This window comes from Phyllostomus hastatus, unplaced genomic scaffold, assembly GCF_019186645.2.
Source record: "Phyllostomus hastatus isolate PE091 unplaced genomic scaffold, TTU_PhHast_1.1 phas_contig_196, whole genome shotgun sequence".
Taxonomy (NCBI): Eukaryota; Metazoa; Chordata; class Mammalia; order Chiroptera; family Phyllostomidae; genus Phyllostomus; species Phyllostomus hastatus.
In genome coordinates this window covers 31,209,866-31,235,170 of record NW_025333709.1, presented here as the reverse complement: position 1 = coordinate 31,235,170, position 25,305 = coordinate 31,209,866, and the positions used below count along the sequence as shown (strand labels likewise).

General features: G+C 38.6%; 1 protein-coding gene across 1 annotated transcript in view; it reads left to right on the top strand.

Moving 5' to 3' along the window:
- The first annotated feature begins 1,953 nt into the window (after nucleotides 1-1,953).
- Nucleotides 1,954-25,305, top strand: part of SCFD2 (sec1 family domain containing 2) — a 318,097-nt gene continuing 294,745 nt past the window's right edge. Inside the window, exons 1-2 of the mRNA XM_045834437.1 lie at nucleotides 1,954-2,961; nucleotides 7,373-7,541. Coding sequence (XP_045690393.1) covers nucleotides 2,124-2,961; nucleotides 7,373-7,541 — 1,007 coding nt within the window. The 5' untranslated portion in view covers nucleotides 1,954-2,123. The remainder of the gene's footprint in view (nucleotides 2,962-7,372; nucleotides 7,542-25,305) is intronic.

Below are 25,305 nucleotides of genomic sequence, written 5' to 3'. Positions count from 1 at the left end.
AGTCACCAGGTTTTTGGCCCTCTCTAACATTTCTTTAAACAGCCCTCAGGGTGTATTACCTTTACTGGTCCCTTATCTACTCTCAGGTGATTGATTGCTGTTGCTGTTTCCTAACTGTTCCTCCTGTTCCTCCTTACTGCACGTCTTAAATGATTGTCCATGTCTTTACCAGAATTTTTAAATCATTGTCTATGCCTTTACTAGAATTTTTTCTTAACTCCAGACGTGAACAAATTATTTCCACTCCTAAAAATACTTTAAAAGTCACCCCCCAGTTGCTAATACAAAGAATAAAAAATAAGACTCACCCTGATCTAGTCCCTTCTTTTCCAGTTGCTACCTCCTATTTCTTTTTGAGTCTCTCTTTATATGACACACTCCAGCTATACTAAACTGTTTGTGATTCCAAAGAACATGTATGGTTTCATGACTTTGTCCATGCTATACTTTCTGCCTGAACTGCCAGGAATTCTCCTCCCCATCCTGTCCACCTGGTGAACACCTGGTTTTCTGTGAATGCAACTCAAAACTCATTTCCTATATGAAACTTCTGAGCACCTCCTTTTTTACTCCACCCAGTCAGAATTTATTTTTCCTCCTTTGTAATACTTGCACATTAAAAAAACTAATCATTTCTGTAACATTTTATTTTACTTGCTTTACATGTATGGGTTCTTTTAAATCAGATTCTTTTTGAAAGCAAGGCTGTGGTTTATTTCTTTTTATAACATCAATGTCCAGCACGGTGTCTAGAATATTGTGCAAGTCCATTAAAAGTTGGTTGATTATATTACTTATTATATGGATATAAATTGAACATTATTCAACAGACATGTATTGAATATTTGTTATGTTCTAGTGTTGGGGATACTGGGCTTCTAGTGCACAATTTACCAGATAGATATGTTAAAGAAAACAGATATGTTGAAACTCACCACATGATATAAGAAACGCTTAGCAGAGGTATTACTGGATGTTTTGTATTGGGGGCTAAGTTGGAGGACAGGAAGATGATAATAGTGGTGACTTAGGAACATCCTCAATGGAAGGTAACATTATAATGATTATTTTTATTAGGAATTTGCCAAACGTAAATTCTTCATGGATCAGGGAATGTATTTTACTAATTATTGTATCTTTGGAATCTAGTACAATGATAATGCTTGGCGAGTGCTTAATAAATACTAATTTGATGAATTGAGCCCATGAAATTTTCTGGGCTCAATCTGTTGACTACCTTGTGTAGGTATATAATGCTCCAGACTGGGAGTGGCTGGGAAACCAGGAAATCATGAAGAATTTGGGTTCCATTTCAAGGAGTCTGCCTGTATCTTGTAGGGAATTGGGCCAGGAGAGGCTTTTAAGCAGGAATATGGTGGGACCAGTTTAGCTTATTATGAAAACAACTGAATTTCAAGATGAGGAGATGAAAAGCTGGGAAATGAGGGGGGATCATTGCAATTGCCTAGGTGAGTGATGATGGTGGATTAAGACAGTGAGAGTAAGGATGAGGAGAAGGGTCTGGATTCTAAGATTTTTGAAGCAGACTAAGGTTTACTGATAATGCGATGAGGGAGGGAAGATGGAGGAAGTGAAAACGAGACCAGTAGGTTAGCTATGAGACCTGCGTGAAATAGCATGTGTGACAACAACCTGTAAACTACGAAACATTACAATAGGTGGTTTTATCTTAGGATATCTTTGTCTGAGTTTAGATGGAGAAAGTGGCTGTTCTTTTACAGATGTGCTTATGTCTAAGGAAGTATCAAACTTTGTCTTCTCAGGAGCACGGAAAAGTTATCTGGGCAGACAGGCAGAGGAAAAGAAGACAGTTCAGTTATTGCTACGAACACTCTTTAAGTCTTTCAGAACTTTCCAGGAATTCCAGGGCCCCGGAGCCCCGCCCATTTCTTCTCAGCGCTCAGCATTCTTCCTAGACTGGATTTCAGCAAGCCAATCACGACCCATTAACGTCATCACCGTGCGCAGCCTCTGGACGAGTAAGACGCGACTCCGCGTGTACTGTGTTGACTGTCAAAGTCTTAGCGAGCCCAGTTCCCGGAAGCTGTGTGTTCTGAGCAAAGTTCTTGCACTTCAGTGCTTGAGCCTGCGAATCCCCGACTATGAGCACCCCGGGAGTACAATCTTTTACCCAGCAGGGCTGGGACCAGGTGCTTACCAAAGTGAAACGGGCTCTGGTCTACCTGGACGCTGCCTGCGCCGAGAGCCTGCACTGGGGCTGCGGATCCACCCGACTCTTGGAGGCGGTGGGGGGTCCTGCATGTCATCTGCGGGAGTTCGAGCCCGAGGCAGTTGGTGGCGGAGCTCAGCAGCCCAAGGCGGTGTTTGTGCTGAGCTCGCTACTGAAAGGCCGAACCGTGGAGATTCTACGGAACATCATCTGCCGCAGTCACTTCCAGTATTGTGTGGTGGTCACAGCCGTGAACCACGCTGTCCACCTCACGGCTAATCATGTGTCAGCGGCGGCAGCTGCCGAGCTGGAGGGGCAGCAGCCGGTGTTCGAACAACTGGAGGAGAAGCTGTGTGAGTGGATGGGCAACATGAACTACACCGCCGAGGTGCTGCACATCCCGCTGTTGCTAGCCCCTGCTGCTCCCCACCTTGCCTTGGCTCCAGCCTTTGCTTCCCTTTTCCCACTGCTGCCCCAGGATGTGCATCTTCTTAATAGTGCCCGACTGGACAAGAGAAGGCTGGGGAGCCTGGGTGAAGTGGATGCCTCTGCCCTACCCCCTGAACTGCTACTGCAGATCAGGTGTTTGGTGTCAGGCCTCAGTTCTCTGTGTGAGCATTTAGGAGTACGGGAGGAGTGCTTTGCTGTAGGTCCTTTCAGTCGGATCATTGCAGCAGATCTGGCCAATTATGCTCCCGCCAAGAACAGGAGGAAGACTTCTGCAGGCAGGGCCTCAGTGGTCTTTGTGGACAGAACTCTGGATCTCGCAGGTAAATGGGATTGCTGTGCAGGTGTTCATAACCACTCTCCAAGGTTCTGGCACTTCCACTGATTCGGCATATCTTTTATTGACGCCTTACTGTATGTCAGGTTGAGGATACAAAGATGAACTAGATGGACATAGCCTCTGATCTCACAGAATTTGAGGGAGATACAGACAAGCAAATTTAGCAATTTCAATGAATTTGTTAAATTCCATAATTCAGTGATTGTCAACCGTTGTGCTGTGGCACGCTGGTGTGTTGCAAGACGCATACTAATATGCCACAAGAATTTTTAAAACCTGCAATACCTGACTATTTAGTCAGGGGCACTGACCATTAGATTGTCAAATTAAAAAATGACAATGGCCAACACAGCAATAGTGGTTCCATGTGAATGATCAAAATTACACCCATTTTTTGGCAGATTCACAAGAATGTATTTTTTAGTGTGCTGCAGAATTTTAGTAATAAGTTTATATATGCCATGAGATGAAAAAGTTTGAAAATCACTGTTGTAAAGGGTAAATACAACTTCAATGTGCACTGCCTTGTTAAAAAACAACTGCACCAAGCACAAGATATAAGTGGAAGGAAATTGTACAACAAACATGAAATTATCACAGAGAATTAGCTGAATTTTGGGTTTCTTTAAGTGAGTATTAATAATGTACTTTCTTCATTCCAGTCTTAAAGATAAAATAACCTTCCCTTGTCCAATTACATATCTGTATAAGACTAGCTTTCATATATATATAAAATATATTTTATTGATTATGCTATTACAGTTGTCCCATTTCCCCCCTTTATTCCCCTCTACCCTGTACACCCCCTCCCACCCACATTCCCCCACTTTAGTTCATGTCCACAAGTCATACATATAAGTTCTTTGGCTTCTACATTTCCTATGCTATTTTTAACCTCCCCCCGTTTATTTTCTACCTACCATTTATGCTACTTATTCTCTGTAACTTCCCCCCCCCCCCCATGATAACCCTCTATGTGATCTCCATTTCTGTGAGGAACCAGTTCTAGTTGTTTGCTTATGTAGTTTGTTTTTGTTTTAGGTGTGGTTGTTAATAACTGTGAGTTTGCTATCATTTTACTGTTCATATTTTTAATCTTTTTCTTAGATAAGTCCCTTTCACATTTCATATAATAAAGGTTTAGTGATGATGAACTCCTTTAACTTGACCTTATCCGGGAAGCACTTTATCTGCCCTTCCATTCTAAATGAAAGCTTTGCTGGATAGAGTAAATTTGGATGTAGGTCCTTGCCTTTCATGACTTGGAATACTTCTTTCCAGCCCCTTCTTGCCTGTAAGGTCTCTTTTGAGAAATCAACTCACAGTCTTATGGGAACTCCTTTGTAGGTAACTATCTCCTTTTCTCTTGCTGCTTCTAAAATTCTCTCCTTATCTTTAATCTTGGGTAATATAACTATGATGTGCCTTGGTGTGTTCCTCCTTGAGTCTAACTTCTTTAGGACTCTCTGAGCTTCCTGGACTTCCTGGAAGTCTATTTCCTTTGCCAGATTGGGGAAGTTCTCCTTCATTATTTGTTCAAATAAGTTTTCAATTTGTTGCTCTTCCTCTTCTCCTTCTGGTACCCCTATGATTCGGATGTTGGAACATTCAAAGATGTCCCTGGAGGTTCCTAACACTCTCCTCATTTTTTTGAATTCTTGTTTCTTCATTCTTTTCTGATTGAATGTTTCTTTCTTCCTTCTGGTCCACACCATTGATTTAAGTCCTAGTTTCCTTCTCGTCACTGATGGTTCCCTGTACATTTTTCTTCATTTCACTTAGCATAGCCTTAATTTTTTTATCTAATTTGCAACCATATTCAACCAATTCTGTGAGCATCTTGAATACCAGTGTTTTGAACTGTGCATCTGATAGGTTGGCTATCTCTTTGTCACTTAGTTGCATTTTTTCTGGAGCTTTGATCTGTTCTTTCATTTGGGCCATTTCTTTTTTTGTCTTGGTGCACCTGTTATGTAGTAAGGGGTGGAGCCTTAGGTGTTCACCAGGACAGGGCCACCCATGTTGCTGTGTAGTGATACTGTATGTGGGGAAGGGGTCCGAAAGGGAACAGTGGCTCTTGCTCTGCTCTCTGGTGGTTTTCAGGTACCTCTCCAACTACTTACAAGCAAATTCGGCCCTTCTGGTGCTTACTCCTGGGTGGGTGGGTTTGTGTATGGTCTAGGACCCTATGGGTCTTTCCAACAAACTCTCTTGTGAGGATGGGAGTTCCTCCCGCTGTTGCCTCAATCCTCACCTGTGTTTTCAATCAGAGGCCAGAGGCTTTATTTCCCCACACTGGACCCTGGGATGAGAGGTCTGTCTTGCTCCCCAGTTGTTCCTCCCGGTCTATCTGCACACGAATGTGGCACTGCCCGCCCCACCAGCTGCCACCTTGTCTGCCCCTGTCCTCCAGCCACAGCCTTGCTGAAAATCCTCTCCGCCTGGCTGCCTGACTCTGCCACTCCTACCGGTCTGGATGAATATTTCTTCTTTAACCCTCTGGTTGTTGGACTTCCATACAGTTTGAGTCTCTGTCAGTTCTGGTTACTTTTTGTTTTTAAATTGTTGCTGTCCTTCTTTTGGTCGTGTGCGGAGGCACAGTGTGTCTACCTACGCCTCCACCTTGTCTGGAAGTAGATGTGGTTTCTTACAGGCCTAATCAATGAATAGTCTACCAGTGTGAAAACGCTTTTATTTAACATCAGGAGTTGCCTTAGAAGCACTCATGCTGGCTTTGTCTTAAGTCAGTTTTATGAGCTTGATTTTTAAAAAATAAAGAGTATCATTTTTGGAATTATCTGCCTCTTGAATTTGAGTTCTTGTGTGGTAATATACAAGTTGTGTAATCTTGAGCAAGTTACTTAAACTGAAATTTCCACTCTATAAATGCACATAATAATACCTACCTATTAGAATTGTAGGAATTAAGTGGATAATAAATGTATGGAGCTTAATAGCTGGTACATCATAAGCTCTCAGTTAATATTAGCTATTGTGATAAAGATTATGATAGTCATGTTGATGATTCCTTAAATTCCTGGTTTGGTTTTTTCCTACCTAGTTCTTCTGTCCAAATAATATGACTTGGGAAGAAGCAACACGGAGAGAGAGCTAGAGAGACATTAGGAAGCAAATGTTATTGATTTGAAGTGGGTGGGATCAAAACAAGTAAATGGGTCAAGTCCCATCCATTTTTGGAATGAGGTCTTCCAAACAATGATGGCTTTTGGAAAGATAACCTGGGTTTATGGGAAAAGTATTAAACTGTGTTGTTGGTCTTGAATTTCAATTTGAGTTCATTAATTCATTTGTAATTTAAAGAGTTAATACATCTAAAGCACTTTGAACAGTCCCTGGTACACAGAAAGCACCCTATAAATACCTCTGTTGTTGCAAACTGTTACTCTTCATTCATTTATTCTTTCCTTTATTAAGCAAATAATTAGTGAGAACCTACTAACTGCTAAGTTGCCTGCCAGATATGGTGGATATAGGGTGAACTAGATAACCAGTTGCCATTATGAAGATATGGGTCTAGCAGAGTGGAGATTTGCTATTCTTTATCAGGTCTGTAAGCCCTTCTTTGTCTTGTGATCGTCATCAGTAAAACAAAGCTTGGCTCTAAAATGTCAGGATCTGTTTACCTGGCTGACTATATGCAGATAATTTATTTATTCATACCTACCATATCAGTAGGCACTGTACTAGGTGCTGGGAATATAGTAGTAATGAGATCAGACACAGTGTCTGTACTCATGGAGCATTAATCCAGCACACAAGGCACGGGTCTACTAGGTAATTTTGAGCTTACTAGTGCTACAGAGGGCAACATGCTAGGTTTGTGTTATTGATTTTGTAACAGAAACTAAAAATGTTTGTTGTTCTCTTTTTTCTTTTTGATTTTGACAGTATGTTTATTAAAGCTGGGGACAGTGAAACAAAGGAAGGGCTTGGGGTAGAAGAAGCAACAGGAGAGAGCCTAGGCGGGGCTGCTTTGGCTCTCTAGAAGGGTTATGGGAAAGAAGTGACCCACACTGCACTGCCTGAATTCATTGACAAGTAGCTAAGTCATAGTGCAGAAGTGAGCCAAGGTGGGGCTGCTTTTAGTTTACTGGAAAGTTAGAGAAAAAGGGGTCTTGGAGACAGGTTCAGGGGGGTAAGTCTGGGACATGTGGCTGCTGCCTGCCACTTCCCTGGTTGCAGGTCTCAAGTGGACCTTTAGGGTTTAGGAGAGAAAAGTAAAGATGCATGCTGGAGATGGAAGAAAGGCATGGGTGTTCCAGAGAGAACCTGCCAAACATTTGTTATTCTTGATGGAAGGGCCATTATAGAACATGAATTCAGCTTATTTTCTCTCCCATTTTGTGAGTTCATGTTTCTGTCTGCTGAAACAGGAGCAGTGGGACATCATGGTGACAACTTGGTAGAGAAGATCATTTCAGTGCTTCCCCAGCTTCCTGGCCACACCAGTGATGTGATGGTGAACATGGTAGAGCTCACCGCGCTGCAGAACAAAGAGGAGAACCAGAGTATGGTTGCACCAGGCTGTCTCGCACAATCCAGGTAGGATATGTAAATTTTTGTCCTCTCACCCTTCTCTCTCTTCCATTTTCTTTCTCTGCTAGAGTGTTCAGTAGGAAGAAAAACAATGAAGAGCTGGTCTGGTTGAAAATTTACAGTGGATAGCATTTAGAATAAAGAGTGGTTTTTTTTCTTAACCCAAATAATCATATCCATTAAATAACAATAAGCCAACAAGAGTGGAATTTTATAGAGGTGTCATTTAGGTGTAATATAAACTGGTTCCCAGGGTCAGCAGAGTCAGATCATGCATCTTCATGTCACAGACATGAAGTCTCAATTCACATGGACTTGAGTCTAGGCTTACTCAGTTTCTCCTTCTCCACTGACTTTTCCATGTGATTAAAACAAACTACCCACTTAGCTGTAAAACAGTAACATCTGCATATATGTAAATATACACAGGTATATATGCTCTGGGCATTATGGGAAAAGTTTTTATTTTTATATACATTTTTTCACATGTTTAGAGAAATTAGAAAATGAAGATGGTGTATTTTATATTATGTAGTGTTTCAAAAATAAAGGAACACTTCTCCAGAAACATGACAATAAAAAAAACACAATAGGTACCTTCTTTACTTTGTCATTCATCAACAGTTCTATGAGGAAAAAAATGTATCAGAAAAATGTCTGAGTATCTGTTCCCCTTATCTTTATGTTTTTTTGTTTTTGCACAAAACAGGACCTTTCAGCACTATAGTTTCAGATATTAACAGTAACAGATACATTTGGAATTTCCTACCATATTTGGAATTAATTTTCAGTTCCTGAAGTTTTCAACTCTTTTGTAGATAGTTAATAATATTTATTGGATGCCCAGTGTATATGAGCCAGTGTGGGAAGAAAACAGAAAATTCTTTAGCCTGTCTTTTTAGTGAGCTTATACATGCAGTAAAAAGATGGGCCATGAGATCCCCTCAGCAGCATGTATACTAAAACATAAGCCTAAGGGCTTGCAGCATTATAAACCCAGAAGGAATTGTGATTGGACACACATATAGCTGTTTAAAAGTTAATTATTAAGGGCTTCCTGTGAACCTTACCCTAGACTAAGTAGTATGAAGAACATAAAAGAACATAAAATATGTTTTTTGATTTCAAGGAATACTTTGTTGAGGTAGTCATTATTTAAACATAAATGCAATTAAAAATGATGTAAATCAAGTCTCATATCTGCTATAGATTATGTAATTCCTACAAAGTACCAGGTCAGTGTGGTCTTTGTAGATCGATGTGGGCCTTGTGGAAGTGGTGTTGCTTGAATCACTATCTTGAAGGATTGACAAAAGGAGAGAGGGCTAGTGTGAGCATAGGTATGGAAACAAGCATGGTCAGGAGTTACGTGGAAGAAAGGTAACCTCACTGGACCACCATTGCCATCAGCAATAGTAACATTTTTTAGGACTTACTATGTGCCAAGCACACTTCTAGGCATTTTACACTTGGGAAGTCATTAAAGTTTAACAGTAACCAAATGAGATAGGTGTTATTATTCCCATATTTTACAGGTAAGGATATTGAGGCAAAGAGATGGTAAGCAACATAGCTAGCAAGAGGTGGAGCCAGAATTTGAGCTCAGAATGTTTGACCTCAGAACCCTGTTTTAACTTCTATGCAGAGGCCAGAGAAGAATTGCTTTTGAGTAGATAGAAAGAGACAATGAAAGATGAAAATAAAGTTACTTCATGATTTATTTTGGTGAGGCCTATTTGTTTAACGTAATGCTTACACAGAAACATAAAAATCAATTTTGGCCAATTTCAGCAAAAAGGAATTTATTAAAAGAGATTGGATAGCTAAGAGAATCAAAGGAGGAATTGTTCATCAGATTTTGGAAAGAACAACCAGTTCTGGGGGTCCAGGCAAACACTTGAGAAAAGACTGTTCAAGGCCATGACACCAAAGAGACTGAATTTTAACTGTTTTCTATCTGAAACATTCTCCTTAAGACTCAGAGTCTACAGTAAAGGCAAGATTGGCCTGATTTGGACCCTGTGCCCCACCTTTGCCTAGTACAGGCTGGGAGCAATTCATACTGACTGAGAATTGTGCCAAAATCGTATGGTGTGGTGGAGGGGTAGTTCTTCAAAGGAAAACTGAAACATTTGACAAAATAAGGGGAAGGAATGCTAGGCAGGCAAAACTAGCACATGCACATTAGTACGATAACACACTTATAGAGGACTTACTGTGTAACAGACATTGTTCTGATCACTTTATATATAGTAATTTATTTAATTCGTGCAGCATCTCTTTGAGGTTGGGTCCATTACCATTGCCTTTTATTGGTGAGGAAGGAGATTAAATAATGTACCTCAGGTGACATGCGCAGAGGTGGCGGGTTGGGGCCTGTATCTGAACCCAGGCAGTCTGGCTCTAAAGTCAGCACTGACCATTACCCTATGCCACTTCCACAGACGTCGAAAACCATTACAAAAAGAACACGTGCCCTCCCCAGAGAAGTTTACAAAAGGAGAGAAGAGCAGAATCCATCTTTAACGAGCAGAAAAAGCGAGTGAATTCTGAGAAGTGTAGTAGGACAAATTATCAAGATCTACAAGTAACATTTTGATTATGGCCTATTAAATAATCTTGCTCCTCAGGCTTCATTTTACCCAAACTTAGTCCTGGGCTTAAACTAAACCAGCCTTGCAATCCCATTTCCCTTGCCAGTGATTGCTTCAGACATGGGGAGGTGACAAGACAGAATCTTCTTGGGGCTTTTTGATTAGGTTTCTTTGGTTCTGAAAAGAGACACTTTGCACTTACCCTTATTCTCCCCGCTCAACTGCCAGGACTCTGACATGAGCCCTGAAGCTGCTGTGGCTCAGCATCTTGCCTACATCCAGAAGTGGGAGCTAACACTTGGAAGGTGGAGTGGCCAAGGGAGCCACAGAGAAGAGCAGCAGTGGGATACTGTGTCAGGACCTCCTATCACGGAGTATACTTCCTTATTGTTTAGGCCAAATTGAGCTGCTGTTTTCTATTACTTGTAACCAAAGGCATCCTAACCGACACGTGTTCTGTACCTCATTATGTCATCTATAAAATGAGGGTATTGGCCTAGACGACTTCTAAGGCTCTTGGACTTAAAATAAAATTTCTTCCAAATTGAGCCCCATCTGTGACTCAGCTCTGCCTCTGAGCACTTGCAGCTAAGTTCATTCATATGTATTTTCCCCTCCTGCTCTTCGTTTTCAGTAGGTGCCCTTTCTTCTCAGACTATGAGTGAGTGTCATCATGAGCTTTGAGTGCCACTGAAGTATGAGAGTGTGGCCATAAATGTCAAAGGTAGTGATGGATTCTACAAGGATCCAGATAAGGAAGAAAGGTTTAATGAGAGCAGGTTTGGTGAAATAGTGAGACCAGAAGTCAGGCTGCAGAAGACAAAGAGATAGGCAGTGAAAAAATTATAAACAAATAAAGGTCTAAAACAGAGAGCAAACTGCTGGTTGCCGGAGAGGAGGAGTTTAGGGCATGGGTGTAAAGGTGAAGGGGAATGTAGTCAATGAGGTTGTAGTAACTTTGCATGGCGAACAGATGGTGACTAGATTTAGTGTGGTGGTCACATCGTAAGGAATATAAATGTCAAATCACTATGTTGTACACCTGAAACTAATATAATTTTGTATGCCAGCCACTCAAATAAAAAAATAAAGATGGCAATAAGTTTACTTAAAAAGACATAACTGGGAGAAAATGGTAGTTTTTACAATCTTTGTTTTTACAATGGCTTGGAAGACTGAGGGGATTGCACTGATTAATTGCTCTTCAAAAGAGAAATAGAAATAAACTCAGCTTTCCTAGCATATCATGTACTTGTATCAAAATAACAACCACTACTGCTGTCTCCAATACAACGCTCCAGAAACTTCTCAGGGAAATGAGTGTGAGGATAAAAAAGTTAGTACTAAAATGCAAAACAGATGGGTGCTTGGCAATAAGTGATGTTCCTGCAAATGGAATAATCTTTAAAAAGCAAGTCTCTATCTATGATATCAGCCTTGAAAACCAAAATCTCTTCCTAATGTAACCTTATAAACGGCTGTTTGTAATTATAGCCATTGAAGTTACTGCCAATGCAAATGAGAAGTTGATAACTTAAATGTATTATCACATAGCTTTCCAGTCCCTGTCCATTGGTCCCAGGATTATGTTTAGTATTTAATTCAGGAGGGAGGCAAAATCTTTTCTGTTCTTGTGTTTTCCTTCTGTCAGAGTGGGTTTCATTCTCTGCCTCATCTCTATTCTCCATAATCTATCAATCTTTTTTAAAAAAATATTTTTAAATTTTATTTTTTTCACATTTTTTATTGTTGTTCAAGTACAGTTGTCTCCATTATCCTCCCACCACTTCCCCCCACCCCAGCCATCCCCACTTCCCACCCTTGATCCTACCCTCTTTGGTGTTGTCCATGTGTCCTTCATACATGTTCCTGAAAACTCTTTCCTCCCATTTTCTTGTAACCTATTACTCTTTCAGTTCCTTCAGCACCCTTAGCCTGATGCCCCACCTGCATTTACTGCGTCTGTGCTTGGTGCCTCTGACTCAGGCCTAACCCAGTACCCATGGTACTGCTGGTTCTGCTCTGTCCAGGGCCCACTTCTCCTCCCATAGTGCCCCATATGCCTCACAGTGAAAGGTGTGAGTGACAGTGACTTAAAAGACCCTGTACCAGCTGGCTTTCAGGTTCCTCACTGACCTCAACTCTATTCTCTCTTCCTTACTCACTCCTTTGCAACCACACTGGACTTCTTGCTTTTCCTCTGACAGGGCACTTGCTGTCCTGACACAGGGCTTTTGCTTTTAGTGTTTCCTCTGCCTAGATCATTCTTCCCACAGATGTACACTTGCCCCACATTTTCTTCTTCATCCTTTCCTGTGCATCTTAGCATTTCATATTTCCCTTAGCTATTTTTTTTCTCCTTAGCACTTACCACTTTCTAATGTACTTATTTTATATATTTGTCTCTCCTCCTAGAAAGCGATTGCAAGAATTCCCTGCTAGAGAGTTCTGTGAGAGAAAGGGTACTTGTCTGTTTTATTCACTGCTGTGTTCCCAGTGCCTAGAACAGTACCTGGTGCTTAAGAGACACTTGCTGAAGGGATGTATGGTGACGCATGCTGTGAGGTAGGGTCCGTGAGTGAGGTGAGGTTGCTGGACTAAGAGAGGGTGAAGCCAAAGCAGAGTGTTGGTGAGGTTAGTTTGGGAACGTATAGGTTTCAACTATTGAATATTTGAAATACTCTCATTGGGTTAGCAAAATATAGCAAAATTGATTCAGCAATCCTACTTTAGGATTTTATTTTATAGATGTATTTTGCATCCACGTGGAATGGTATATTAAATTCATTAATCACTACAGTATTTGTAATAGCAAGACTGGAAATAACTTTACTATCTATCAGTTCACTAAATTGTGGTACATTCATATGACAGAATAATATTCAGCTATTAAAATAGAATGAAGAATGAAGAAGTTTGTATACTGATAAGCAATAGGCTTGGTAACATACTTCAAGTGAAAAAAGCAAGGTGTAGTACACCTGTTTGTAAAGAGGGGAGATATATATTCACATTTGCATTAAATATACCAGAAAAATATATAAGGAACTGCTGACACTGGCTGCCTCTGGAGAGGGGCGGTGGGTAGCTGGGGGCGTACTGAGAAGTTAGTAAAGTGAATAAATATAGAAGAAGGTGGGAAATGTCTTACTACATATATCAGTCTGTATGTATAGGCTTTTCAATCAAGTGACTATATTTCCTATTAAAAAATAAATAGAAATTAGATTTAAATAAAAACACTTTTTCTATCTTAGGCTAGCTTAAGATAGGATTCTGTGCTGCCAGGAAGGAAAGTTGCTGTCTTGTTGGAACTTGTACAAATCTTTTCCCCTTGACGTTGTCTTCCTTCCCCAGTGAACCCTTCTTGCCTTTAAAACTTCTATCAAAATGCCAAAACACTACATTGTAATTATCTGTTACATGTCTGTCTCCCCTACTAGAGTATAATTTCTTAAAGGTAGTAACTGTGTTTGGAACTCTTAATAAGTTCTAGTAAACTGAATAAAAGAATGATTACATGATTGAATAAATCTTATTAGATTTGAGGCCAAGTATAAAAATCATTATATAAATGGATGAAAAGCCTTATGAACTTCATTGTAGCACTAAAGCTCCTTAAGGCTTTTCATATATACTTTTCACGTATATATAGATGGGTACGGGATCTGGCACAAATAACTCCCCTTTTTTATTACAAAATCTTTTATTACAAAATCATAAGCATGTAATTCTGTAACATAACAATATCATACTCAAGCATACCATATGACATAAATTATTAAAATGATAAATTATTACACCCATATCATTACCCTACCAACCACACTCAAGCAGGCCTTACTTCTGCCAGACTCTGTATATATCTCATTTTTTCCATTAACTCCTGCAGAATAGGAATTTCCTATGTGTATTTCCTCAAATGTACCTCATTGTCTAGGTCAGTGAGAAGGGAGGAACATAATAATGAGTGCTTGAGTTTTGTCAGACATTATGCTAGATGTTTTAAAATGCATTATTTCACTAATTCTAAAAAGCAACTTTACAAACTATATCTTATTCTTTATTTACTTTTATAGAAGTTGAAAGAGACTTAAATAACCTGCCCTAACCAAACTTTCCCTAGGTGATTGAATCAGGCTATTATTTTTAAATATTTTTCTTTCTTTTTTTTTGCTCACTTTTGTTGAGGAATAATATGAACCATTTCATTAGTTTCAGATGTTACAATATCAAAACAACATAATGATTTGATATTGTATAGATTGCAAAATGATTGCCACAATAAGTCTAGGTAACATCTGTCATCATGCATAGTTACAAATTCTTTTCTTGTGATAAGAACTTTTAACATTTACTCTCTAGTGACTTTCAAATATGTAATACAGTATTATTAGCTATAGTCACCATGCTGTACCTTATATGCCTGATACTTACTTATTTTATAACAAAGTTTGACCTTTTGACTTCTTTCACTCATTTCTGTCACCACCCCCTTCACTTCTGCCAACCACCAATCTATTCTTTGTACCTGTAAGCTTGGTTTTTAAAAAGTTATTTTTTAATTCCAAGGCACATTTCTTTTTTTCTTTCACTTCATTTTATTTTAAATTTTTTATTGTTGTTTATTTACAGTTGAACAACATTTTTTCCCCATTGTTTTTCCCTGCTCTGCCCGCCCCCACCAAAATTCCATCCTTCCCCCCCACCCTCTGTTGTACTTGTCTGTGTGTCCTTTGTACATGTTCCTCTACTTGACCCTTCCTCTTTTTTATCCTGTTATTCCCCTTCTCCTCTAATCACTGTCAGATTTTTCTTTTTTTCCCTGTCTCTGGTTCTGTTTTGTTTGCTTGTTTATTTTGTTGAAAAGGTTCCACTCACAGGTGAGATCATATGGTATTTGTCCCTCACCACCTGGCTTATTTCACTTAGCATAATGCTCTCCAGTTCCATCCGTGCTGTTGTGAAGGGTAGGAGCTCCTTCTTTCTTTCTGCTGCGTAGAATTACATTGTGTAAATGTTCCATAGCTTTTTGACCCACTCATTTACTGGTGGGAATTTAGGTTGCTGCCAGCACTTGGGTGTTGTCAGTTGTGCTGCGATGAACACTGGAGTGGGTAGGCTCTTTTGAATTGGTGTTTCAGGGTTCTTAAGGTATAATCCCAGCAGTGGAATCGCTGGGTCAAAATGCAGTTCTTTTTTCAGTTTTTTGAGGAAATTCCATACTGTTTTCCACAGTGGTTGCACCAGCTTGCATTCCCACAAACAGTGCACTAGGGTTCCCTTTTCTCCACAACCTTGCCAGCACTTGTTGTTTGTTGATTTTTTTTACGATGGCCATTCTGACTGATGTGAAGTGGTATCTGACTGCGGTTTTAATTTGCATCTCTCTGATGGCCAGTGATGTTGAGCATTCTTTCATATGTCTGTGGAGAAGTGTCTGTTTAGGTCCTTTGCCCAGTTTTTAATTGGATTGTTTATCTTCCTGGTGTGGAGTTGTGTGATTTCTTTATATATTTTGGAGATCAAACCCTTGTCCAAGGTATCATTGGCAAATATATTTTCCCATACAGTTGGTTCCATTTTCATTTTGCTGATGTTTTCTTTAGCCATGCAGAAGCTTTTTAATTTGATGAAGTCCCATTTGTTTCTTCTTTCCTTTATATCCCTTGCTGTAGGGGACACATCAGTGAAAATATTGCCATGTGGGATATATGAGATTTTCCTGCGTATGTTCTCCTCTAGGATTTCTGTGGTGTATTGTACAATAGCAACTCTATGACATGTGTTTAGCTGAAGAATGTGATAAGTAAATCAATAAATTTATAAATTGTGGGGACCCTGGTTTATAAAAAAACAATATTTTAAGTTTAGTTTTCTTGTTAGTTTTTATGTTAGAGGTGGGAATGTTTTTATCCAAGACTACAGAGAAGTGCAATAAACAGAGTAGATCTCACAGCTAAGAGACAAATCCAGCAGTAGTTTCCACCTAAACATGTATGAGCCAATTTTTGATACCTTTCACACTGTTAACTATCCTGATAACAGTGTATATAGAATCATTAACTGGTCCCTCAAAGTAAAAAATTCTTAAATTGCCTCTAAATAATGATACATTTTTCTACTTTTTTGTTTTCAAATATCAATTAAATATTACTATTAAAGAAATAACATTTTCAGAGGGAAGAAAGGTAATTTTTCTTAGCGCAGAATCAGAGGTATTACTTTCATTTGAAACTTACCAACAAGTAGAATTACTGAACTTGGATGGACACATTCAGCAACTGTCTATTCAGAGTTGGCTTGGAGGGGCAGAGCCAGCACAGAGGAGGGTGTGCCATCGCACACAGCAGAGTTAGGAATGATCTTGCTCTCGGTACCGTCCATGGGCGTCTCCCCTTCCCCACTTGGACCTCCCAGAAAAAATTGACTTCTTTTTTTTTTTTTACTTTTCAATACAAAATTGCAAGTTGAGTAGAAGAAAGGCTCACCTCTTTTCAGCATACAGCTTGCTGTATTTAACTTTTTTTTGAGGTATGCTAAACATCATCTGGTCTCAGTTATAGGTTTAGAAAACAGAATTAATGAGTAATTTGTGGGAAGAAGTAAAGCAGGGTTCTTTTCTGAAAATGAGGGGATAAGTGTTCACTAAGAAATAGTTAAATAATTCAGTATGTTGGAGACATCTGCTATATTTTTAAATAAAGAATTATGTTTAATGGTTAATAGTTTTCAAAAAATTAAAATGCACATTAAGAAAAGAAGGTTTGATGGTAGAAATTCATGTTCTATAATTGCTCATGTATTGCAGCTCTGTCATGGTGTTAGTGAAGGAATGTGCCGGCAACCCCCAGAATCTTTTTCACATTGAAAAATTTTAAATGGTTTGTGGTCTGTGTTGTCAGAAGACTGAACTCTGGGTCACTGTGGCTTTGGGACCCATAATTTAAATGGCAAGTATGGTTCCTTTAAACAAAGCCAAGAACCCTCTGAAGTTAGCTAAATGGAAAAGGAGAAATGGGAAGACTCATTACATTTGAGTGACAAGTTCCTAATTAGGTTGGTGTTTACTGCTCAGCAAAAGCCAGCAAGTTCAAAAATTAACTCCTGGTGAGTTAACCAACAACAACCTTTTGGGGGTGCTTCTGAATCTTACATTATCTAGACCAGAGTGTATTGACCAGCACACCAGGATTGCCCGCCCCACAGCTTCGACTACAGCTCCTGCCTTTGAACACCTGCTGGTATTTTCGCCCGAGGGCCCATTTTCTTCCTTTTACTTTTCCTTCTAATAACAGTGTCATACTGGGATAATGACTGGTACTGGGGTGGCAGGGATCAGCAGAGTAGTGGTAGGTGTCCTTCTAGCAGAGCTGGAAGGGGGGTAAAGTAAGAACTAAGAATAAGGCAATGGTTTTAGCATTAAAAGAAAGCATTTTGGGGACCCGAGGCAGGGGAGGTCTGAAATCCTGGAAGTCAATTTGAGTAAAATGCCATGGGGTAGTTATGAAAACAAACCTTTGAGTATATAAATGTGTGTTATAACTTATCCAAAAAATATATTAATTGACTACTCTGTGACAGGCCTTTGATGAGGACAAGATCTTTGCCCTCATGGAACTTGTTCTAATGGGGGAGACAGACAGCAAACAGGTAAACATATGAATATGTCATGTCAGCCAGGGATAGGTGCTATGAAGCAAATAAAAGGTAAGGGAATCAAGAGTGACTGAGAATTGAAAGGAAGAGCAAACTGTCAGTAACCGAGTGGAGGTGGAAGGGGATAATGGGGGGAAGGGGGAAGGGTTTTCAGGAACAACTATGAAGGACACATGGACAAAACCAAGGGGGGTGGAATCAGGGAAGGGAGATGGCTGGGATGGGGGGCATGGTGGTGGGGAAATGCAGACAACTGTACTTGAACAACAATAAAATAATTAGAAGGAAGGGAGGGAGGGAGGGAGGGAGGGAGGGAGGGAGGGGAAATGCTCTGTGAGGACTCATGGAGGTCTTCCAATGCCCTGGATCTTTACTGAAAAAACAAAAAAACCAAATGAGTGACTGAGGATGTGGGGTGGTGAAAAGGTACATGTAGGAAGTAGAAAAAGCCTTTTTGAGGATATGTCTTTCAAACAAAGACCTCAGTGAAGCTAGATCAGGTGCTAGAACATCCTAGCTTATGGAAACTAGTTCAATGAGAGCTTGTGGTGCCATGACTGGTGTGGTTCACTTGGGCATTGTATGGTGGGTTCAAAGCCTGGTAGGGACACATGCCTGGGTCTCGGGTTTGGTCCTGGTCAAGGTGCATATGAGAGGCAACCGACTGATGTTTCTCTCCCTTTCTTTTTCTCTCCCCCTCTCTCTAAAAATAAACAAATAAAATCTTAAAAGAAAAAAGATAACTTGTATTAATTTGCATTTCCCCAATGGCCAATGACATTGAACATATTTTCCTGTGCCTATTTTCCATATAAATATTCTCTTAGATAAAATGTCTCTCCATATCTTCTAATGTGTAGCTTGTCTTTTCATCTTCTTAACAGGGTCTTTGCGCAAAGGAAAAGTCTTTAAATACGGTGAAGTTTGATTATCATTTTTTTCTTTTATGGATTGTTTTAAGATTATTTAAAAACTCTATCTACCTAACCCTAGATTCTGAAGATTTTTTAAATGATTTTCTTTCTAAAAGTTTTATAATTTTATGTTTCACTTTGAAGTCTGTGATGCATTTTGAGTTAATTTCTTTGATAGGTGTAAGACATGTTGAGGTCTTTTATTTTTCCTGTGCATGCCCAATTGCTCCCCTACCATTTATTTTTCCTCCATTGAACCACTTCAGCACCTTTAACAAAAACCTCTTGGTCTGGATCTGTTTCTGGGTTCTACATTCTGTTCCTCTGGTCTGTAGGTCTGTCACACCGTCAACAACACACAGTCTTGATTTTTTATTATAGTTATGCAGAAAGTCTTGGGCTCACATAGACTGATTCCTCCATTTTAACTTCTTTTTCACAATTGTTTTTATACAGTCCCTTTGCCTTTCTATATAAAATTTAGAACAATCTATTACAAAAATATTACTGGGATTTTGATAGAAATTGTATTAAATTTACCACTTTGGGAAGCATTGGCGTCTTTACTGTGATTCTTGTACCCATGATCTCAATATGTCTCTACTTAGATTATTTTTGATGTTTTTTTAATCAGTGTTTTGTACATACAGCATACAGTTCCTGTACTTGTTTGTTACATTATTTCATATTTTTGAGTGATCATAAATATCATTGCAATTTTACTATTTGTGTCCACATGCTCATTGATAATATATAGAAATACAGTTGATTTTTGTATGTTTATCTTGTATACTGCAACCTTGATGAATTTAGTTATTAGTTCTAGGTGTTTAGCTATTAATTCCTTAGAATTTTTGATGAAGATAATTATATCACCTGCAAGTAAGGTCTATTTTATTTATTTACTTAAGAGCTGTGTGTCTTTTATTTCCTTTTTTTAGCCTTGTTGCTCTGGCTAGATCTTCTAGTATTTGTTGAATAAGAATGGTGAGAACAAACATCCTAGCCTTGTTCACAATCTTAGGAGGAAGACATTCAGTCTTTAACCATTAATAAGAATGCTAGCTGTAGATTGATTGGTTTGTTAAAGATGCTCTTTATTTATTAATAAGGTATCCTCTAGTTCTATTTCTCTGAGAGCCTTTTATCATGAATGGGTGTTAAATTTTGCTAAAACCTTTTCTTCATCAATGGATATGATCATGTAGATTTTTTTTAGCTTGTTAAAATGGTAGATTATACTGATGGATTTTAAAATATTCAATCAGCCTTGTATTCCTGAATAAACTCCACTTGGTTATCATGTATGACTCTTTTTATGTATTTTGAATTCTATTTGCTAATATGTTGGGTGTTCTATTTGCTAATATTTTGTTAAAGATTTCTGTATCCACATTCATGAGGGATATTGGTTTACAGTTTTCTTTTTTATGTGTGTTATCTTTGGTTTTTGTATTATGGTAATATTAACTTTATAAAATGAATTGAGATGGGTTCGCTTCTCTTATTTTCTGGAAAAGAGTGGGTATACATGGTAACAATTCTTAAATCTTTGGTAGAATTCTGTAGTAAAACCATCTGGGACTGAAAATTTCTATTTGGGATGTTTTAAATTATAAATTTAACTTCCTCAATAGTTACAAGACTAATCATATTAACTATTTCAATATGGATGAATTGTGGTAGTGTTTTTTGAGGAGCTCTCAAATGTATGTATGTAGACTTGTTCCTACTGTTCCCTTGTTATCCTGTTGATATATGTAGATTCTGTATTGAAATCTTGTTTCATTCCTGATACTGGTATTTTTTGTGTTCACTTTTTTTTTTCCAGTCTTGCTCGAAGTTTGTCAATTTATTGATTTTTTTCAAAGAAAACAATTTTATGTTTCAATGATTTTTTGTATTGTTTTTTGTTTATAGTTTTGCTCTTTTTCTAGTTTATCGAGGTGAGAGTTCAGACTGTTGGCTTGAAATTTTTTCTTTTTTCTTAATACTAAATGTATTCATTTAGTGCTGTAAAATTTTCTCTCAGCATCTATCTATCCCATAAGTTTGATATGTTGTATTTTTATTTTGATTATTTTTCATTTATTTTATGATCTTCCTTGGGACTTTCTTTTGACTGATGGATTATTTAGAAGTGTGTTGTTTAATTTTCAAGTATTTGGAGACTTCTCATGTTATATTTCTGTTTTTTTTTTTTTAGTTTGTTTCCATCATGATTGGAGAATACACTCCATATGATTTCATTATTTCAAATTTATTGAGGTTTTTCTTATAGCCCATTATAAGGTCTATCTTGATATATGTGCCACAGGCACTTGAAAAGAATTGTATAATGCTTTTGTTGGGTGGAGTGTAATCAACACTTCTATTAAGTGTTGATTATATTTTGTTGGTTGATGGTGTTGTTGAGTTCTTTTCTATTCTTGTTGATTTGGTCTAGTATTTCTATCAAATATTGGAAGAAGGGTGATGAAATCTCTGATTATAATTGTGAATTTGTCCATTTTTTCTTTCAGTTCTGTTAGTTTTTGCTTCTTATATTTCCAGCTCTGCGAAGTGCATATATACATTAGGACTGCTGTGGCCCCTTGAACACCACCGAGCATCTCCTAGCCATTGGGTATGGATGAGCAAACTAAATCCATGTGGTGACTCTGGGTGAATCAAAATTTCTTTTTATCCCGGTCCCCCATCCTCCTACCCTTTGGCAACCACCAGCTTGTTCTCTATATCTATGGATCTGTTTCTGTTTATTTTGTTGTACTTGACAAAACTGATAGCAAGACTGCACATCTTCCAGGGATGTGAGGAAACTTTCTCTTTCTTGCTTGCATGTGGTGCTGAATAGGAGTGGGAATAGTGTCTGTCCTTGTCTTATTTCTGATTTTGAAGGGAACATTTCCAATGTTTTCCCATTTAAAATGATGTTCACTGCAGGCTTTTTGTAGATAGCTTTATTGGTTTAAAGAAGTTTCTCTTCTGTTCCTAATTTACTAAGAATTGTTTTGTTTTGTTTTCTGAAATCATGAGTGGGGTGCTAAAATCTGTGAAATGTCTTTCCTGAGTCTATTAAGAAGATCAAATATTTTTCTCTTTTCATCTCTTAATGTGGCAAATTGCATTGATAGATACTCAAATACTGAGTCATTCCAGCATACTTGGCATAAACTCAGCTTTGTCATGGTTTGCTATTTTCTCATAGGCTACCTCATATCTTGGTGTTTTCTTTCTTTAGTTCATTCAGGATGGATTTTGGGGTGAATTGGCCGTCATGTATTCTACCCTCAGTATTCTGAAAGTAAGTGGACTAGCTTAAGCAATACTCTTTGACATATAGTTTTTTTTTATTGAATTGTTCAGTGCTTATTGTTTTTAAATATTTTATTTATTTTTAGAGAGAGGGAAAGGGAGACAGAAAGAGAGGGAGAGAAACATCAATGTGTAGTTGCCTCTCGTACATCCCCTATTGGGGACCTGGCCTGCAACCCAGGCATGTGCCGTGATAGGGAATCAAACTGGTGACCCTTTGGTTCACAGGCTGGTGCTTAATCCTCTGAGCCACACCAGGGCACTGACAAATAGTTTTGATACTGAAGTCTTACTGTTTCTTAGGCTCTCTGAACCTCAGTCTTCTCATCTAAAATCTGGATTATAATAACGCCTGACACTTATTGTAAGAATCAATGAGATAAAAATAGTTCACTTGCCTGCTTAGTGCCTTTAGAACACTGAAATGAATAACTAGCTAATCCTAATCCTCCTTAGCCTGCTTACCTTGCCTCATTCATTCATTCCCATGAAAGCTGAAGCAAAGACCCATGTTTTCCCCTCACTTCCTCTGCCTCTTGACCAACCCTGGTTCTTCCTCACATGGCCCTTTTATTTTTTAGGAATCTGTGAGTATAAAAACTTCTTTCTTCATGACGGTCATTTTCATTTGTGCATGTCCTACCATTCCTACACAAAACATCCTGGATACATTTCAAAACAGTATCGATGACATTTATCAGGACATAGGGTGCTCCCCGCCCAGGAGGTTAAATGTGAATGATAGTTGTCTGGGACTTTCCTCACTATGCTGTTCCTTCTGGAGGACATTCCAGACGTGTACTTGTTGTACTTGACAAAGCTGAGAGCAAGGTTTTTGTCTGAATTACTGTCTCCTCTACTGATAGAGTAATTTTGGCTGCAAAATTTAGAAGGAAACATGAAGATTCTTTTTTACTCTGTTTCTTAGGTCTGGAGCCCTGAGAAATGGTTCCCAGCTTTTTGCATTTCATAGAGCAGAGACATTAAGCAACAACATAAAGCTCCTTCTTTTTATTAGTCAAGTGAGACCCCCTAGTTTTGCCATATAACAGTCATAGAAGATTATCTTACAACACCGAAAGCACTTTAAATTGATTAATTTAGCTTTATGAGAAGCTCTACCTCATCCTCATCATAAGTGAAAATAGTGTGCCTGCTGTGCAAATGTGACTTCAAAAGCAATTCTCTTTTCTGCCCCCAGATTGTGACCAAATTGCTTTTATTGAAATGACTATTATATATTCTTATTTCCTCAAAGTTGTATCCCCAATAATACTTTAGAGTGTTTTATATTTCCAAGATGCCAAGGGAAATTGCACAAAATACCTTAACAAAATATATAGGTGTTAAGATGATAAATGATAGGGATGTCATAAAATTCATATTCCACCTGAACCAAAACCCAACCAAAAGCTAGTGAATAGTAGAAGTCTATAATCATTTTAACAAATCAAGTTTTCCCAATTTTTTACAAAAATGTTTTATTTATTTATTTTTAGAGAGGGAAGGGAGGGAGATAGAGAGAGAGAAACATCAATGTGAGGTTGCTGGGGGTTATGGCCTGCAACCCAGGAATGTACCCTGGCTGGGAATCGAATCTGGGACACTTTGGTTCCCAGCCCGCGCTCAATCCACTGAGCTACGCCAGCCAGGGCCAAGTTTTCCCAACTTAATATCTTTGGAACTTCACACATCTATGTGTATAGACACAATGGTGTCACCCATTGTGAAGAGAGTCTAGAATCGGTAAAGAATAATAGCTTCTACTGATTTTGAAATGACCCTTCTTCATGGGGTGGAATGACAAGAAGGGGTAACGTGAAAAGATGACTTTGCTTCTCACAGCCTCTATGAAGCTGTCACTAACTCTTTGTCTTCGAGTTTCTTGACACATGAACTAATCCGTAACTTTCGAAGTCTTGAATTCAAGCTAAAACACACAGATATAATCCCGCCTAGAGTAGAGTTTCCTGGTGGAACGAGCACTGGCCTTGGGGTCACGGAAGTAACTCACAGGAACTCAAAGTATATCCTTCAGAGTCAGAAATGTGCGTAAAGGGATGTGTATTTGGTTTTCAAATAAGCTAATGGTGTTTGTCATTTAAAACTCTTGTATTGAGTTAATCTGTTTTTTGAATTAGGAACCTGTATGAAAAAGTCTCTCCTATGCTTTATTATTTGCTAGGAGGAAATTAATAATAAGTTTGTGTTGATTATGGTATATAGGAGGAAATTATTAATAAGTTTATATTGACTATGGTATTATTAACAAACTGGTAGAAGGTAGAATAAAAAATGTTAATCTATACTATGATGAAGTTTAATTATCCCCAATTATTATTATTATTTTTAATTTTATTTTATTTTTTACTGTTGTTCAGTTACAGTTGTCCCAATTTCCCCGCCATTGCTCTCCCCTGCCCTGTCCAACCCCTCGCTCCCAAAGACAATCCCAACCTCATTGTCCTTGTCCGTGGGTCCTTTGTACATGTTCTTTGACTTGACCCTTCCCCTTCTTTCCCCTGTTATCCCCCTCCCCTGCCCCTCTGGTCACTTTCAGTTTGTTCTTCATTTCCACGTCTCTGGTTCTACTTTGCTTGTTTGTTTGTTTTGTTGATTAGGTTCCACTTATCGGTGAGATCACATGGTATTTGTCGTTCACCCCAATTATTTTATATAATGGTTAAATAGCTTATATGTTAGGTTCTGGTTCATTTTAAAAGAGGTTTCATGGGCTAATTGCAGTGCCGAATGAGGACATACTGAAGGAAGATATGATGAACTAGCAGGGTGTCCAACCTCGCGGCCCGCAGTCAGCACGTGTCTCAGGATGGCAGTGAATGCAGCCCAACACAAAATCGTCAATTTACTTAAAACCTTTTTTTTCAATGCTCATCAGTTTTCCTGAGTGTTTGTGTATTTAATGTGTGGCCCAAGACAACTCTTCCTCTCCCAGTGTGGCCCAGAGATGCCAAAAGGTTGGGAACCCCTGTTTGAAAAGAGATGAAACTTTGATTATATATCAGTGGAGTTTGTTCTTTTATTATTTTGAATATCATAAAGCTTGTGTGCAATTGTTTATCCTGGAATTAAACAATGTTTTATCCTGGATTTTTATTTAGTTTTCTTAACACATGGTTATGATTTCTGCACTGTAAATACATTTCTAATTCTAATAACATTTATAATCTGGAACCAGTCACACAGATATATTTTCTAGTAGCTATAGATGATACAGAAGGATCATGCATTTTTGGGGGGATGTTATTTTGTTTTTGTGTTAAAATA